We start from the raw sequence: 19,974 nt of genomic DNA, 5'->3' as shown, positions 1-19,974 counted from the left end.
GGGAGCTGTCTCAAAGGGAGACAAATTTGATTTTTCTCTTTAAGAGTCTCCACCCGAGAGGGTTAAACATCGAACTTGATTTGAACTGCTTCATTAGTAATATATAATGAATTCCATTATTAATCACATCCACTTTCACATGGGGTGGGGTTCCCCTTTAGGATGAATAGGAGTGGGGTCCCCCATCGGTATAGCTTATGGGTATAGGATATATAGTTCTTTGTAATATATAACTATTTAATGTAGTTGTGGAACAGTCTGTTACTACTGATGCTCCTATTGTTTTAAATTAATTTTAAAATATATTTTTTTAATTGTGCTACATTATTGTATATGGAAGTATTTGATGAGTTTTAAATGTCATTTATCATTTATTAATATTGTAATATTAGACTATTCGGTACACAATGGTCTATATATGCTAATTATTCTAACCACCAGCCATTTACTTATTTGGATAATGTGCTTTTTTTATTATTTTTAATTAATTTTGCACATAAATGTACCGTTTATATAATTGATACAGAGTCAATACTTGTACGATCACAGCAGACGGGGTCAGACCCGATGTATTGCGGTCAGGGAGACACGGAGCTGCGCAGGTGCAGTCTCAAGAAGTCCACACTTAGTGGCGGGCGGGGTATAAAGGGAATTCAGCTATGCCGTGTAGCCAATACGATTGAAGAAATCAGTTTGATGAAACATGTCTGGGCTGAGCTACACGGCAATCAACTGTGGTGTTTAGCGTCATAATTTACCGATCACAGTGTGTGAAATCGTTCTAGGAGCAGAGAGACAAGCAAGTGATGGTGAGATTAGTAGGTTCAGTTCCGGGTTTGCCGTGACCGCTATATATTCGCATGCATCGCTGCTAGTCTCTTGCTTCTGAAAAAGGATTTTGTTTGAAGTGCCTTGTTTTTCTTGGAAGGATGTGAGTACAATATTTAGAGATTTTATGTGTGCCGTTTTAATAAATGGTTTTACAGTACTTCACTATTGAAAGCACGTATTTATTCTTGCATGTGGAAAACACCGGTTTACTGAACACTGTTGGAAATGCCTAGGAGACCTTGGAGAGTTTTACTAAGCTTTAATGCCAAGCATGAGAATGCAAGGCACATTCTTGTGGAGTGCAAATCCTTAAGGGGGTGGAGTCACAGAAACAAGTGGTGTGGTGGAAGCATAATATCAAGTTGTTTTGAGAAGATTGCATGTTTGTTTAAAGGAGTTGTAAAGGATTTTTTTTTTTTGCTGAAATAACTGTTTACAGGGTATGGAGACATAATAGTTAACTGATTCCTTTTAAAATTGATTAAAAATTTATAAAAATCAATCATATAATGTACCTCTAGTTTTGTTTTTGCATCTAGTTTCGTTTTTGCATCTTATCCTGCCTCTGTGCTAGACAGAGCCAGAGAGCAGTGATGGTTTGGAAAATGAAACTAGAATCTCCCAGTACTGTGGTCATCAGGAAACAGACAACCAGGAAGTGTCCAGAACAGAGAAGGATTACAGCAACATCAGAGCAAAAACGAACAATGAGGACATGAAACCAGGACTGCAGTAAGGTAAAGGAAGCTATTTAGCTAAAAAAAAAATTCCTTTACTGACCCTTTAAGTTTGAAGCACTTGGTAAAACACTACAATTTATGGACTTGATTTTTTTTTATTCTTTCCACACTTTAGGTGTGGGTTTTGGATGACCACTTATGAACACTTGTTTAGAGATAATATATAATTTGCAGTATATATTTTCTACATTTTCTTTTTTCTCTCATGTTTAATACATTTTTGACACTTTTTCACATGGTGATTTAGTTTATATTATTTACATGTTTTAGAGATGTTTATATGATTTATGAACACAGCGCTACAAATTTTTCATTTAAATTTTTGCAGATATACTAGATTAGGCTATGATCGGCTCACCTATAGCAAACCTTAGTCTCAAAGAAATCTATTTTATGTTAGAAGATAAGGTACTAATTGGTAGTCTTTATACTGAAAGGGCCAGTACACCCAAATGTAAAATTTAGGGTAAAAAAGGTGGAACCCAACAGGCTGAGTAAAAACCTAAGGGTTTTTTTTCTATACAGTTCTAATTCCTGTCTTCTTGGGAGATGTGGTTGTTCCAGCATCTCCCTTTTCATTGTCCTTGAAATAAAATAAATACAAATCCTGACGCGGAGAGTGGGACACTCTTTATAATGGCACAGCAGATTTGCACACCCAGAACATGTATACATCTGTTTTTGGTGGACTGACCCTTTATTTTCCTACACTACTGCCTCAAGTGTTTCATTTTTCAAGGGACAATCCTAAAATTTTCCTTGAAAACATTCTTTAGTACCGTAATTCTTAAAATGTCTCTTTATATTATGATTGGACACCACATAATACAATTGCTAATATTTATTTTAGATTCATTGATTACTATTGCTTAGATTAGATTAATCATCTCTTTCTATGGGTCTCGGTTTCAGCATTGATGAATTGTGGTGCAGCATCTACAATGCAGAAAAAAAAGATTACATTTCCAATAATTGGGAATGTGTTGCTCCATGGTCTTTTGCATTCGAGTATGACAAACATTACTGTCTTAGTGTCCCCAGAAGTTACTGTAAAATGCTGACATTTATTTGACACAACACAGTCAACTTGAGCCTAGTATTGGAAGTGGCATTTATGCTGAAAGGAGCCTCAAATATAAAGCCACTGCATAATCAGCTTCTGACATCAAAAATTATCCACTAGGCTAAAATTAACTCTAGAATACAATTTCATTTTACTAATTTCGTTGTATGGAAAAAAAAAAAAAAAAATGTACAATGAAAATGATATATTTTTTTTTCTTGTGACTGCTTGCATCTGGAACTGGAAAACTGACCTCTGATGGTGACATAGTGTCTCTCTCATCCATATCTTCACCCTAAAGGACAACATAGGTCAATATTACAGTGTATGTTAACAGGGCCATTTAACAAGGTATTTATAAGGCAGTAAATAGAGCCATAGAGAACAAAAATCAGATTTCAGATTTCAGCATTCGTCTATTTAAAAAAAAATAAAAAAAATGGTGGTTTACTATGAATTGCTGCACTGTGTTTGCTCTTCCTTGATGCAACAAAAAAATCTATGGTACTTTAGTACATGTATATTTTCACCTGTATACAGTCGTTTGCCTTCTGCTGTATATGTATGCTGTGCAATACTTTTTTGTAAGTGTGTGATATGTACCAGTCTTTCTGTATCACTACAGGAAAATACGTTTTTTTTAAGCAGAATTGGGCCCAAAACCAAATCCTCCTCTGCTATAAGTGCAGGAGTTCCTTCCCAGCACCTGGCAAGCAGCCAACAGATCTAAGATGGTCATGCATTTAACACAGAAAGCAAAAAGTCCCAAAGGGCTGGAGAAATTACTTTTTTTGTCCAAGAGACATTGGATTGATTAAGGAATACTGAGCACTGGTTCACACCAGCGCCACTTCAAAGCCAACTATTAATGCAATTTTATGTGCGGCTTGTTGACATCTGTACAACTTCATTTAACAGATGCCACTGCAAGTCGCACTGAAATCGCACAGAACTAGTGCAGGAACATTTTACAAAGTCGCTGAGACTTGAGTCGCAGCAATTTGAAAGGTTCCATTGCCGCAAATGGGGTGCAACTTGTCATGCAAATTTGAACTGTTAAGTCGCATGACTAGTCGTTTTTGTTTAAGGGAATGTAGTTTCACTTTAACCAATACCACTTTCCCCCCGATTTACTGCAGAAACATGAATATTGTAGCTGGGCCCCCTGAACATTGACTGGACCCTAGAGTCCTGACTAGGTTGCTCTGTGGATGACCCCACCATTGTTACAAGCAAGAACGAATATATAGTGTACATCTGTAACAAATAAGCCAGTGTCATTTTTGATATAGTGAAACAGCATTTCTGAACAGCCAAGATGGATTAACCATACCAAAAATTATTATAAAAGTATATAAAGATATTTTGAAAATCTGGATTTAGATTTTTTCTTCTTACATCTATTACAAAATATATGGATTATTGAAATACCCTTAAAATCGTTTTCTTGAAGTACTGTAGAGGACACAGGCACATTTAGAGTGGTATTAAACCCAAAATAAATTATTATATTGCAGCTTTCCAACTCTTAAATGTAATGGCTGCATTAGTTTTATTTTTAAGATCTCTTTTCTTTAATTCCCTCTGTTTGTCTGGACAGCAAGTCTGTTTTTCAACAGAACAAGCTCTCCTACAAATCTATCAGTTAAGAGTGTTGTGATAAACCATTTAGCACTGGAATGGGTGTTTACAATTATCAACTTTTATGTAAAACCTTTATCAAAAAAGAAGAAAAAAAAAAACTGTTGCTGAAACTGCAGCGTGAGCTGGAGTTTGGCTTCAATTCGTTGGTGTATCCAAGTCTGCTGGTTCATCCAACATTCCTCTCACCCCATACCGACAATGCTGCTGTCCAAAATGTGCTCCTTCATCCAGAGTGAATGTTATGGCCAGATCAGAAAAACAGAGGAGGTAAAGAAAACAAATACAGTCACCACATTCAAGAATTGGTAAAGTTGCAATATATTACATCTTTGGTTTTGGGTTTATTACCTCTATAAATCTTGACCATGGTTATATGTCACCACGGTCAGAAAAGGACACTGGCAAACAAAGTTTTTAGAACAGCCAATATATCCCTTCACGCTCCAGCACTCTTTTTTTTTTAGCAAGCAATCAGAGGAAAATGCCAGGACAAAGGGGAAGGTCTTTATTCCTTAATAGTATAGTACAGGACACAGGCTCTTTTAAGTCTCGACCATGGGATGAGGCCCGAGGTCTCAAAATGATTATGATTTCTTGGCTATTTTTCAGAGAATACGAATGATAACACAAAAACTTTTCTGTCACTTGTGCTTAGTTTTTGGCTAAAGTCATTTATTATCATATTATCAAAACAACTGTTTACACTCTTTTTAAATCATGGCAACAGGAACTACTCAAATGACCCTGATCAAACGTTTACATACCCTGGTGACTTTGGCCTGATAACATGCACACAAAAGTTCACACAAAGGGGTTTGAATGGCTAAACCACTTAAGGACCTTGCCTGTTTTTCCGACTCTTTGTTTACAACATTAAAACATTTTTTTTTTGCTAGAAAATTACTTAGAACCCCCAAACATTTATATATAACACCCTAGAGAATAAAATGGCGGCCATTGCAATACTTTTTGTCACACCGTATTTGCGCAGCGGTCTTACAAGCGCACTCTTTTTCAATACTGCACATAGACATATGACGTCCACAAAGGGGATCTCCCATCCCGGGTGGACGTCATATGACGTCCTGTACTTTGTACGGTGATATCTGAATGATGCCTGCAGCTAGAGGCATAATTCAGATATCATTGTGTTCCGGCAGCGATCCTACGCACCATAAGAAAGATCATAGCGGCGTTTCCGCCGCTTGATCGTTCTTATAGGCGGCGGGAGGGGACAACCCCCTTGGCGCCGCCATCCGGTGCTTCTCCAGGCTCTCCCGTGCCATCGGGGGCCCGGAGAAAGAATCGCCTAGCGCCGGATAGGAAGCATAGAGATGACTGGTGACCAGAAGGTCACCAGTCATCTCTATGACCGGAGGCCCGGGCGTGATGTGATGTGATGTGATGTGATGTCAGCGGAGGGCGCGGGAGAGGGGGCCCCTCTCCCGCCGCCAACAGTGATCTTGTGGCGAAACCACAAATGTGCGCTTTTTGCTGACAATGTCCTTTTTGTCACTTCCCCACTAATTTCCACCCCCAACATTCTTCAGCTGCTAAACAAATTTGGTCAGGTTAAAAGATCTAGAATGTCCAAATCAGTCGCCCTCAACATCTCCACTCCCCCCTCCCCATCACTGTTAGACTGAAAAAACACTTCCCCCTTCTCTTGGAATGACACCTCCATACCTTACCTAGGCATCCAATTAGCTAACAACGTAAGTCAGTTGTACATGCGTAACTACCCGCCCATGTACAAAAAGCTTAAAAGAAGACTTAGACCAATAGTCACTATATAAATTGTCGTGGTTGCGCAGAATTAACACAATCAAAAATAGTATTTTGTACTCACCGTAAAACCCTTTTCTCTAAAGGTTAATTGATGGACACAGCACTTTAAATCGTGACCTTAGGGTTATATCGCCACCTTCAGGAGAGTACTAGGTAAAAAACAGCAAAACTGCTCAGTACCGCCCAGGGAGCAGTCCTACTGGCTATAACCCCTCGCACTGCATCCAGCTCAGTTCGTCAAAAAGCAGTACAAACAGAAAAGACGGGGGGGGGGGGGGACCAGTTACCGACACAGTGAATTTGACCTCCGAAACCGAGCCGTAGCCGACAGATACACCCGCAGAGCCCGGACCACGTCCAAGGAATATAAAGCAACCTCTTTAGGATGCGACGGCCAAGGACACAAGGATGGAAGCACAATGTCCTTATTTAGATGAAAAGCGTAGCACCGCCTTATCCTTGTGGAGGATCAGGTAAGAGAAATTACTTTTTTACCAAGAATCCTCTACCTGTTCCGCTCTCTCTCCATCCCTATCACCAAAACCTAATTAAGTAACCTTCAGTCCACCATAATCCGCTTTATCTGGGGAAAATCTAGCCATCGCTTTGCAAAACCAGTCTTTTTTAGACCCAGGAAGAAAGGGGGTTTAGGGCTACCAAACCTCTGGTGGTATTATCAGGCAGCGCAACTTACCCAAATTTCAACCATTTACACCAGGGGTCCAAAACTCGATTGGATAGGGAGAGACAGGCGATCCCTAACTTCACTATTGACTTTCTACTCTGGCATCCCCCCAGAAGTAGGCCTCCAATTTTCTCACCTACACTGTCCCACAACCCCCTGTTCTCCCCAGGAATGGACATTAAGGCCTTTCAGTGGTGGCTAGATAAAGGCCTCCATCGTTAAGGGCACTTTTATTTATTTGGTAAAAGCATCCTACATGTTGAGCTGGGAGAGGGACCTTGGCCTTGAGTGGGATTTAGACTCTTGGCACTCATTTTGCGAGTGCTTATAAGGGGATGCTAAATATATCTTTGATGGAAGCTAATCTTAAAGTTATGTCCCGCTGGTACCTGGTGCCAACGCACCTAGCTAAATTTTACTAGCAGTCCTCACCACTCTGCTTCAGGGGTTGCGACCACTTAGGCACTGTCTTACACATTTGGTGGCAGTGTCCCCAAATCAGAAGCTATTGGAATAAAATCTTCTGTTTAATACGCAAGATCACTGGGATGGCGGTTGCTCAAGATCTGGCAATAGCCCTTCTCAATCACAGGATCCCAAACATATCCAAAGCCCAGAGTTTAATACATTTTATTTTCCTGGGAGCCAAAGTTACATTAGGACGAGCCTGGAAATCCCCCCCAGTCTCCTTTTTCTCCACAGAACAAGAAATCTCTTGGATCATGTCTCAGGAGAGAATCTCCAACACCATTCTGGATAACATGGAGAAATTCAAACGCATTTGGGAGCCTTGGGAACAACACGTCGGGGTAACCTTATAATCACAAGATCTCTTTAACAACTCGGGCCCACATACAAATGGGACCTCAGTCTTCCCTCAGCTCTCCGTGTAGCCTGTAGCGCCCCCCCCCCCCACCTTCCCCTCTCTTCTCTTCCCTTCTGTCTCTTTTCCCCCTCCCTTTCATCTCTTCTCTCTTTCCATGCTCTTAATGCTCCTGTGAGCATCTGCAGGCAGAAATGTGTTGTTATAGGCAAAATCTGTACTCTTCATTAAATGCTTAATGTGCAGATGCGGAATATGTTTTGAATTCCCATCTTGTTATTCACCCATAGACAGGTTACTCTACTTTAAATCAACCAGGTCCTAGTTAAACCGATCTGGCAGGTTTCTTAAAGTGGAGTTCCACCCACAATTTCACTTTTTAAATATAAGTACCCCTGTAATACACAAGCTTAATGTAGTCTAGTAAAGTTAGTCTGTAAACTAAGGTCCGTTTTGTTAGGTTGTTACAGCATTTAGTTTATAATCTAGAAATAGACCGTGGCCATCTTAAGTGTGGGCATCATGAAGCCAGACTGTATGACTTCCTGGATTTCAGCCTTGAAGATCTCACACATGCTCAGTGCTGCACAAGCAATGTAATAGGTTTAAGTCAGGTTTCCATAGCAACGTGTGTCAGCGGAAGTTGCCGCCCCTTATCTATGCAAACCTCTCCTCCCCTCCTCCCTCCAGGAAGCAGTAAATATACAAAATCATTTATTTCTATGCAGTTATATCTACAGAACCAGAAAAAAATTATATATATATCTTGTTATATATGTATCTTGTGGTGTGTGTGTGTATACATACTAAACATGTGCGTCAATAAATTAATTTTGTTTCGTTTCGCATTAGCCGTTATTTCGTATTTCATGCCCGAAACTAAATTTTCGTTCGATTCGTTCACTTTTCATAAAAAATTACCAACATTTGTTATGATGAATTTAAAAAGCTGGACGCTTAAAAAGGACTAATAGTATCTGCTGTGATCATTGTGAGGGATTCCCACCACCCCTATGCTGAGTTCCTGGGGCTGTACCCCTGCTGTGCTCATTATGAGGGGTTCCCACCATCCCTGTGCTGTGCTCATTATGAGGAGTTCCCACCATCCCTGTGCTGAGTTCCCGGGTCTGTACTCCCGCTGTACCCCATTATGAGGGGTTCCCACCATCCCTGTGCTGTGCTGAGTTCCTGGGTCTGTACACCCGCTGCACCCCATTATGAGGGGTGCTCATTATGAGGGGCTCCCACCATCCCTGTGCCGAGTTCCTGGGGCTGTACCCCTGCTGTGCTTATTATGAGGGGTTCCCACCATCCCTGTGCCGAGTTCCTGGGGCTGTACCCCTGCTGTGCTTATTATGAGGGGTTCCCACCATCCCTGTGCTGTGCTCATTATGAGGAGTTCCCACCGTCCCTGTGCTGAGTTCCTGGGTCTGTACTCCCGATGTACCCCATTATGAGGGGTTCCCACCATCCCTGTGCTGTGCCGAGTTCCTGGGTCTGTACACCCGCTGCACCCCATTATGAGGGGTTCCCACCATCCCTGTGCTGAGTTCCTGGGTCTGTACACCCGCTGCACCCTATTATGAGGGGTTCCCACCATCCCTGTGCTGTGCTGAGTTCCTCCTGCTTCCTCCTGCCCCCAGCACAGCACATTGCCACCATAACATTGTGCATCGCATCCGGGAACTCAGCACAGCACAGGGATGGTGGGAACCCCTCATAAGCACAGCAGGGGTACAAACCTAGCAACTCAGCACAGCGATGGTGGGAACCCCTCATAATGTGGCACAGCGGGTGTACAGACCTGGGAACTCAGCACAGGGATGGTGGGAGCCCCTCATAATGAGCACAGCACAGGGATGGTGGGAACCCCTCATAATGGGCACAGCGGGTGTACAGACCAAGGAACTCGGCACAGGGATGGTGGGAACCCCTCATAATGAGCACAGCACAGGGATGGTGGGAACCCCACATAATGAGCACAGCAGGAGTACAGCCCCAGGAACTCAGCACAGCACAGAGATAGTGGGAACCCCCTCATAATGGGCACAGCGGGTGTACAGACCCAGGAATTCAGCACAGCACAGGGATGGTGGGAACCCCTCATAATGGGCACAGCAGGTGTACAGACCCGGGAACTCAGCACAGCACAGGGATGGTGGGAACCCCTCATAATGGGCACAGCGGGTGTACAGACCTGGGAACTCAGTACAGGGATGGTGGGAACCCCTCATAATGAGCACAGCACAGGGATGGTGGGAACCCCTCATAATGGGCACAGCGGGTGTACAGACCCGGGAACTCAGCACAGGGATGGTGGGAACCCCTCATAATGGGCACAGCACAGGGATGGTGGGAACCCCTCATAATGAGAACAGCACAGGGATGGTGGGAACCCCTCATAATGAGCACAGCAGGGGTACAGCCCCAGGAACTCAGCACAGGGATGGTGGGAACCCCTTATAATGGGCACAGCGGGCGTACAGCCTCATGAACTCAGCACAGGGATGGTGCAAACCCCTAATAATGAGCACAGCTGATGTACAGACCCGGAACTCAGCACAGGGATGGTGCGAACCCCTCATGAGCACAGCACAGGGATGGTGGGAACCCCTCATAATGGGTACAGCACAGGGATGGTGGGAACCCCTCATAATGGGTACAGCACAGGGATGGTGGGAACCCCTCATAATGAGCACAGCACAGGGATGGTGGGAACCCCTCATAATGAGCACAGCGGGTGTACAGACCCGGGAACTCAGCACAGGGATGGTGGGAACCCCTCATAATGGGCACAGCACAGGGATGGTGGGAACCCCTCATAATGAGAACAGCACAGGGATGGTGGGAACCCCTCATAATGAGCACAGCAGGGGTACAGCCCCAGGAACTCAGCACAGCACAGGGATGGTGGGAACCCCTTATAATGGGCACAGCGGGCGTACAGCCTCATGAACTCAGCACAGGGATGGTGCAAACCCCTCATAATGAGCACAGCTGGTGTACAGACCCGGAACTCAGCACAGGGATGGTGCAAACCCCTCATGAGCACAGCACAGGGATGGTGGGAACCCCTCATAATGGGTACAGCACAGGGATGGTGGGAACCCCTCATAATGAGCACAGCACAGGGATGGTGGGAACCCCTCATAATGAGCACAGCAGGGGTACAGCCCCAGGAACTCCGCACAGCACAGGGATGGTGGGAACCCCTCATAATGGGGCACAGCAGGTGTACAGACCCGGGAACACAGCACAGCACAGGGATGGTGGGAACCCCTCATGATAAGCACAGCAGGGGTACAAACCTAGCAACTCAGCTCAGCACAGGGATGGTGGGAACCCCTCATAATGAGCACAGCTGAAGTACAGCCCCAGGAACTCACTGGTGTCACTGGCAGTTTCACACTGAGCCGTTTTGTCCCATTCAGTTACACTATATGTAACTGAATGCAGAGACTAGCTGTGAAAAGTGATGTTGGGGGTGGGCGGGACCCGGGGTGGGCGGGACTCCCACACTGCAGCTATCAAACACCAGCCAATGATTGGGCTGCTTGAGAAAGTGGGTGGAGCCACATACATGTACCGGCCCGCCCAGATTCCATACCATTGGCTGGTGTTTGATAGCTGCTGTCTTCTGGGTCCCTCCCATCCCGTGTCCCACCCACCCCAACATCACGGCTGAAATCTCTCAGCTCTTCTCTCTGCATTCAGCATGACTATTGCCTCCTGGGATTGATGACAAACATCTCCCAGGAGGCATTGCAGAATGCAGAGAGAGTAGATAAGGTGCTCAGCCACATAATACACTGAGGAGGAGATAAAAGTTTTTAAAAGAAAAAAAATATATATGCCAATTCGTTTTAAGCGCCCAGAGCAGCTTGGGATGCAGAGGACTTAAAGTGGAGTTTTTTTAAGTATTTATTTTCACTTTTTTAAGTATTTATTTTCAAATGTTTCTGGGGTTTATTCGTTTTTCTGCCTTTAGCAGATCTTTAAACCCAATGCCGAGCGGTCTGGCCGCCCATTGCACAGAGTGATCCCATTCGGTGTGTGAAGGGCAGCTGGATGGTTCGTTGACAAAACAGCTATGATGACTACATAATATGCTCTGTCGATCTTGGTTGATTGTTCTCATTTCTCACAAAGTCTGTATTAATATGGAATGTCTGTATCTATGCATATATTTAATAAAAACTATTTACAGCAAAAAAAAAAAAAAAAACTTGGGTATGTAAACTAGCTATGACTAAGCACTGTTGAGAGTGTGAAACGCGAGAGTTTTTTTAACCTGTACCCTGCTGTAGTTTGTACTTTTGCAATTTCGCACAAAAAAGGTGTTTTTATTGGAGTGCGGCTGTCCAGACCTTCCCTCTTCTAATATGTAAACTTTTTATCAGGGTCATTTTGGTAGTTTCTTTTGCCATTATGATTTAAAAAAAGTAAACACAGTTGATAATAAATGGCTTCAGCCAAACACTAACCATTAGTGAAAGAAACATGTGTGCTATTTAAAATCTCTGAAAAATGGCCAAGAAATCATAAAATTCTGCCAGGGTATGTAAACCCATGAACACAACTCATATTTATATATATATATATATATATATATATATATATATATATATATATATATATATATATATATATATATATATATATATATATATATATATATATATATACATATATATATATACATATATATATATATATACATATACACACATACACACACATATGTATATATATATATATATATATATATATATATATATATATATATATATATATATATATATATATATATATATATATACACATATATACACACACACACACACACACACACACACATACATATATATATACACATACACACACACACACACACACACTGTATATTGCATGGGTTGTTTTACAGGGCAAAGGTTCACAAACTCATCAAGGTAGTTGTGTCCGTTGCAAAGGCTCTTGGATCCTCAATCCTGGCCCCAAATCTGTCCACCTTGTTGAAGCGGGATGCCAGCAGATCTACATATGGCATTTCCCAGCGGTGACATGTCCCAGGACACCTAGGGGTTACGACTTTTTACTTCCAGGACACCTAGGGGTGACGACTTTTTACTTCCAGGACACCTAGGGGTGACGACTTTTTACTTCCAGGACACCTAGGGGTGAAGAGACCATTCCTGCACATCCAGGCATGGAGGGCTGAGAAAGGCCACCTGCCAACAATCTTTTCTGTAAATTTGGAAAGCTTGAATGAGCTTTTAGACCCAAGCCATAATTAGGTCCATCTCTCAAAGGGTTGCATGGCACCTGGTGCCGCTTTAATGATGTAAGCCACAGCTGCGGTGTTGTCAGACTAAACCCTTGTCACTTGCACCTGAAGCTGCATGGTCCACCACAGCATGCATAGGTGAATGGCCTCCAGTTTGGGAATGTTGATGGTAAGATTGCACTTCCCTGACAACCATGTCCCTTTGGCAGAACCTAAGACACCTCCTTTGCCCAATAGACCGGCATCCATCATGAGAACTGTCCAAGTTAAGATGGGAGAAATGACTTCCCTGATTCCATTGCAGGGCTGGTCAGCCACCAGGTCAGGGATTTCCTGGACTTAGAACATAGGTGCATGAGGCTGTCAAGAGACTGAGGCAGCTTGTTGAATGAAGTTTGCACATTGAGCTGTAGCGGTCTAGAGCGACACTGGGCAATCACCACCACTTGGAACGAGGCCACCATGAGGCCCTCATGCAAAAACTAGAGTGAAGGAAATGTTTTGGAGCGCAGGGTTGGGACCTGACCTGGGAGGATCAACAATCTTTCCCAAGAAAAAAACACCTGGGCCTTGTCTAAGCCCAGGTGCTCCAAGTCAAGGGCTATCTCTCGTACATTGCACATAGGCAGCCAGGGCAAAGAGATCCTTAAATAGGTGGTCATCCAGATAGCCAGTAATGTGGATTTGTTGAGAATACAGCAGCATGTGAGGATCGAGACAAGCAACTTAGCGAGGATTCAATGGGCAGCAGACAGGGTAAAAGTAAGAACCACAAACTGGAAGTGCTGCATGCCCACCGCAGGAACTGCTGATCCGGGGGAATTTGAATATGCAAATATGTATCCTTGATGTATATCAATGCTAGGAATACCCTTTGTTGTAGCAATGCAATTACAGATGGGGTCCGATTCCATCCTGAATTTAAGGACCTCAGGAAGAGAACATTCAAGTCTAGTATAGAGTGAACTCCAGCATTGGACTTTGGAAACAAACAGTTTGAATAAAAGCCCTGAAGCGAGCTCTCTGAGGAAACTCAGAAAGATGGGAAGGTTGAAGGGCATAAAGCAGGGAGGTGGTATGGGGCCGGACTCCAGCTTGTTCCCCAGGACACCACATCCTGGACCCACAGCTCTATAAAAGAAAAGGCTAAAATACCTCCCCCACTGTTACAACTGTTAAAACAGCGGGCACGTCCCTTCATTGTGGGGGGGGGGGGGGGGGTTTGGTGCCAGACTTGGCTGGCTTTGACATCCAGGACACGCAATGGAATTTAATGGAGGACTTGACTTTTAGAGCAGTACTGGGAGGGACAAGAGGAACTCTGGAACCCAAGCACAGTAAACCTGGCCACAGACTTAGCATTCTTCTTAATGAAAGGGTGTTTTGTAGCCCATGACTTCCTTAAAGGTGTTTAGTGACTCACTAAAGCATTTTTTGACAAAACTGCCTCTGCAGACCAGTTACACGGCCAAAGAATCTTGTGCGACTGTACTGAAATGGGAGCCAAGTGAGAGTTTTGGGGCAAGGAGTCCACCAAACCATCCACGCAGTAGTACAAGGGGGAGGAGCTTCAATTTCTAGGGTATTGAGGGATTCATCAGGATCAACTTGAGGTTGTGCTCCATTCGCTTTGCCCAGACTTCCAGAGTTTGGCAAACCACAACAGACTCTGACAATGGTTGCATTGCCGAGCGTAACAAAACAAAGGAGGCTTTAGAAACTGCTGAAAAATGTTTGTACACTGGGTTTTCAAAGACTGGGAAATCATATGGAACCGTTGGACATGTGGAACACTTTACAGCAAATGACTCTGCGCTTCCCTGCTGTATCAAGGAGAGCACTACACACAAAGTCTAGTACTGGAGGGATAATTACAGGCCAACCCCGCGTCTTCCACATGGCATGGTCTGGGTATGGTTCCCCACGGTACTGCCAGGAGTGACAAATCCAACAGCTGCAATCCTATTGCCTCAGTGGCATAGATGTAACCCAGTTGAGAAATAATTTTTCCATGTGAAGAACCAAATTTTCCCTTATAGTCTAAATCAAGGCTGCTGCCAACAGAGAGGTAGTCCACCACCTCAGGACACTATCAAAAACCAAGGATTGCGTGAAGCAGGAAGGGTTATATAGACTGTACTAAAAATTTTGTTTGCAGTGCCGTCATCAGATAGTGACAACATATAACCTTGATAAATACTTAAAGGAGCCTGTCTCCAGTACTGTGCTATTAAGAAAATAGAATTGTAGTTCACAAAAACTTAACCATTCTGGAAAGGGCACACCTTTATATGCAATATGTAACTGCACCTCTGAAAAGCCAAGATTAAGTCCTGAAAACAATCACAGGACCCTCCTTCCACTGTGGTTTACAGTATCTAGCAGACTAATATTCATTTGAACAGTAGAAATGGTATATACAGTCTGTAAGAGCCATTTGCATTAAAATATAGATATTTGCCCTATAAACAGCGCTCACAGTGCACTTTCAGTGATAAGAATCCTGGGAGGATGATATGTAAATTGCACATATGCCACTGCATTGCTGGCTTTTGGGGGTACAATTAAGTACTTATTGTACCACTATGAACGGTGGGTGAGTGTTTGGGGGCCCATTTACAGTTCTACCTAGTGAAAGTGCACGTTGCATGCATTGGTGTGATGTGGTAGCATTCACCCTAAATAATGGGCAATGGTGTGGGGGTGGTGGCGCTGTCTAAGTGGAGGCTGATGTTACCCAGAGGTGGTAAGAACAAACTATATGGACCTCAAACTAATAAGTGATAAATATAGTGCCTCTTATGATATGTGATATGCCAGTGATAAAAATAAAATAGCTTAAGTGTGGCTAGAACCACATGCTGTAAATGCAACTTAGTATATAACTATGGACAAAAGTAAAGTGATAACGCACAGCACAAGTGCCGAAAAATTGTGTCCAAAAAAGTAAAAAGTTGTGTCCAAAAAAGTAAAAAATCCAAAAGACTAAAGAATGTCTAAAAGTTCAGGAAAAAAAATATATATAAGGAATATATATATATGAAAAGCAACAATCCAGGTGTGAACCAATATAAATAAATTAACAGCAGTCCAGAGTGATATTGGTGACAATGTGACTTTCCAAGTGGGTAAGTGGTCACAGTATGCAGTAGTGCAGTGATGCGAAGTGGGTCCGGTGCTCCCCCTCCTGGGTCCCTACTCACCAGAGGCCCTCACCCCTGCAGGGGTAAAGAGCATAGAAAATCTCCAACCGACTCGGGTCCTCGCTCTCCTAGTAGGTCCTACGATCCAGCTGGTACCAAAAAAGATCCCGTTCCCGGGCTCGGAGGGTCTCCGGTGATCAGAAGAAGCGTTCTCTCTGTGCGGATCCCGGGAGGTGGGCGGAGCTGGAGACACACAGGGCGGTAGGGAGGGGCGGAGTCCCGGGGGGTCGCTCTATACCGAACACACCGATCCCTCCATCCACACACATTGGTGTGTGGATGGAGGGATCGGTGTGTTCGGTATAGAGCGACCCCCCGGGACTCCGCCCCTCCCTACCGCCCTGTGTGTCTCCAGCTCCGCCCACCTCCCGGGATCCGCACAGAGAGAACGCTTCTTCTGATCACCGGAGACCCTCCGAGCCCGGGAACGGGATCTTTTTTGGTACCAGCTGGATCGTAGGACCTACTAGGAGAGCGAGGACCCGAGTCGGTTGGAGATTTTCTATGCTCTTTACCCCTGCAGGGGTGAGGGCCTCTGGTGAGTAGGGACCCAGGAGGGGGAGCACCGGACCCACTTCGCATCACTGCACTACTGCATACTGTGACCACTTACCCACTTGGAAAGTCACATTGTCACCAATATCACTCTGGACTGCTGTTAATTTATTTATATTGGTTCACACCTGGATTGTTGCTTTTCATATATATATATTCCTTATATATATTTTTTTCCTGAACTTTTAGACATTCTTTAGTCTTTTGGATTTTTTACTTTTTTGGACACAACTTTTTACTTTTTTGGACACAATTTTTCGGCACTTGTGCTGTGCGTTATCACTTTACTTTTGTCCATAGTTATATACTAAGTTGCATTTACAGCATGTGGTTCTAGCCACACTTAAGCTATTTTATTTTTATCACTGGCATATCACATATCATAAGAGGCACTATATTTATCACTTATTAGTTTGAGGTCCATATAGTTTGTTCTTACCACCTCTGGGTAACATCAGCCTCCACTTAGACAGCGCCACCACCCCCACACCATTGCCCATTATTTCTGTATCCTTTAGGGGATCACATTCTTGGGGGGGCTGCAGTCTTATTATTATTTACCTATTTTATGTTCGAATTTTAAGTACTACTACATATTTCCAAACTAGTGTTTCCTAAGCGCGGTTATTTGCTTTTTATTCACCCTAAATGCCACTCCAACATACCTTGCTGATGGATGTGCGTTGCTCCACTAATGTTCTTTGTCAGAAATGGCACAAGCATAGACATATTCAAAGACCTTATCCTTATAGAAGGTAAAGCCATTTGAACTTAAATGGGGGGGGGGGGGGGTTAATCCTTGAGGTAAGTCCAAATGACTATTTTTCCTTTCTAGAAATCCCATTGATGCTTGCCTGCATTTGGCTAGATAGACACAGATCAAACATAAAATATGAATTTTTGTGAAATTTTACTTTGTTTTATCGACAGTTAAAAAAAAAAAAAAAGAACCAAAACATGGGTGACTTTATTGAAAACAGTCTTTAATGTATTAAGAAAACTGCCAAGCACTCCTCCACAAAAGAAAAGCTATATTATTTATCATAATCAGGAATAACCATTCATGTGAGCCTTATTAAATAAAATGTATTAGCATACACGCAAAGATGGTGTAATTATTATTATAAATACAATGCAATGTAGAAGCACAGAAGAGATTAGTTGCTCACTTACCCTTAAACGCAGACGTATCTGTTTGCTCTTTTTTGCTTTTGAAGGGGAAGCAGCAGTCTTGGAAGACTTATGTTAGCAAAAACATAGAAGACAAATGGCAGGACTGCATGATAAGTAACAATGCAATGAAATGGCAGAGCAAAGGAATGGTTAGTATGCAAGTAACATCACAAAAGCAGGTAAGATTGGCTGAGTAAGATAACATTCATGAGAACATGTGTAAAAGGTGGTGAGAAGACAGTCATTGTGTTCTATAAAGGTTGCCTTACCTCTACATCCTCACTAAAATCTTTGGCACAGAATATAGTTTTCAAGGCTTTTACTGAATTATCAGATTCATCTGAAAACACAGAACATACATACATCAATCAACGCTCTTTCCATGCCACAATACAAACTTACCTGCATATATTCTTAAGTACCTTGAGAATAATCAGTTAGGCTACTCTGAATACGTTTTAGAGCTGGCTTCAGGGGCTTATTTGCTTCCATTGCTTTGGGAGGAGAAAATGTGGATTCCTCTGTGGCAATCTGAAAACAAATATAAAATATTTGAGACTCTAGAATGCTGCAAATATAATCTACATTAGACAAAAACAATTATGTAGAACCAAAGTAAAAAGAGAATAGTAAATTTCATCATAAATATACAAATGCCCATGTATATAACATAATAAAATGGCAGAGGTAGTCTTGTGATTAAACATGAATAAACCAACAATAAACTACAGAAGGATGATGCAGCCAATGCTAGGAGAGGAGCAGAAGCTCCAAAAACATCTAGTTATTAAAGAAAAGAGCAGCACAAAACACATCCAAGTTTAGCAACAATTCAACCATTAGTTAAAAAAAAATTATTGGGCTCACCAGATGACAGCTTTGCAGGGCATCTTTTTGTGCTAATCAAATCCCACTAATCAGTAAACCAATTTCCCTGGCCACCGGCAGGAAACTGCAAGCCACACTACATTTGGACAACTGCAAGAAAAGGCAGCGAAGCTCCAAAAGGAAACTGCTAGAAGCTCAGTAGACTAACCCTCGACTTAAAGGAAAGAAAGACCCATAACAAAAACTTGACTCGTCTTGTAATAGTGAACAAACTTGCAGTTGTACTGCCCTGAGCCCATCATTAGGCAGAGGGTAGGGTGATTAACAACCTCTGTATAAATGAGGGGTTAAGCAGGAATTAAGACGACAAAAAGTTTGTTCAACACTCCAGGGAGTTTAAGAGGTGTGACAAGTACAAGTCAAACCTGTCCTAGAAAGAATACATTTGCAGTAGAAGTGCAGACTGTACCTAAAAGATAAGACCTGTGCTGTTAAGTGAAATGTGGAAATCCTGGTGATAGCACTAGGAAATTTAACCACAAGGAAAAAAGTAAAGCGGGAAGAATCTAAGAATTTTTCTTCTAAGGATTTCTCCATAGTGATAGTACTGTAGAAGAATAAATCTTCTATATAGCAGGGCCCACAAGGACAGTCAGAATTATTATTTTCTTAGGGTATTCATCACAGGGTAGCAATATGGCTTACCTTCTGTCCTGCTGAACTTCAGAGTAGTATAGCGCCTGAAGCAGATATAGAATAAAAAAATAAAAAAAACAACCTAAACTTGGTGGTCCAGTCAGATGACTTGCACAAAATGTGGACTCTGCAATTTAAGGGGGGTGGGAAGAAGGATTGGGATTACTACATAAAATGGTAATATACCTCAAGAAATCCAATAGAATTGTAAACTCCAGACAGGTAATTTGGAAAAAGAAACTGCTGTGAATCAGAAAAAATATGACCAATAGTCTAGAGAGAAAACAGCATATTTATGAGGATCATGGAGAGCAGGATCTTCATTTTGCAGGTGCAATGTAGAAACTGACTGACCTTAGAGAAGGTTTGGGAAGATTCAAGATGAGTGTAACCAGATATAGAGGGGGGGGGGGGGGGGGTGAGCTTGAGCTGCGTTGAATAGTGGGAATTTAGGTTTGTTAAGCTTTTGGTTGAACAGGGACTTTGTAGGATTAAGCACCATGTGGGGTACAATCACCCCTAAATTCAACAGACTTCTTTGTAAGAAGTGGGAGTAGGGGGGTGGGATAGAAATCCTCAAAACAGTCAAATCAAGGTCCTAGAGCAGGGGTCCTCAAACTTTTTAAACAGGGGGCCAGTTCATGGTCCCTCAGACTATTGG

At 42.7% G+C, this 19,974-nt stretch overlaps 1 protein-coding gene across 4 annotated transcripts in view; it reads right to left on the bottom strand.

The window, feature by feature from the left end:
• The window catches only part of CLCN2 (chloride voltage-gated channel 2), a 348,319-nt gene that overhangs the window by 39,531 nt on the left and 288,814 nt on the right, over positions 1–19,974 (bottom strand). The window contains exons 18-21 of one of the 4 annotated variants that reach the window (XM_040349782.1): positions 18,212–18,320; positions 18,059–18,129; positions 17,790–17,855; positions 2,888–2,929 (exon numbers count right to left, since the gene is read on the bottom strand). In XM_040349782.1, coding sequence (XP_040205716.1) covers positions 2,888–2,929; positions 17,790–17,855; positions 18,059–18,129; positions 18,212–18,320 — 288 coding nt within the window. Of the gene's footprint in view, positions 1–2,887; positions 2,930–17,789; positions 17,893–18,058; positions 18,130–18,211; positions 18,321–19,974 lie in introns of those variants that run through there. The other 3 variants (XM_040349783.1, XM_040349786.1, XM_040349785.1) reach the window with 3 other exon arrangements.

Source organism: Rana temporaria, chromosome 4 (assembly GCF_905171775.1).
Source record: "Rana temporaria chromosome 4, aRanTem1.1, whole genome shotgun sequence".
NCBI lineage: Eukaryota > Metazoa > Chordata > Amphibia > Anura > Ranidae > Rana > Rana temporaria.
The sequence above is the reverse complement of the archived record's forward strand: the minus strand, read 5'-3'. Positions and strand labels throughout refer to the sequence as shown.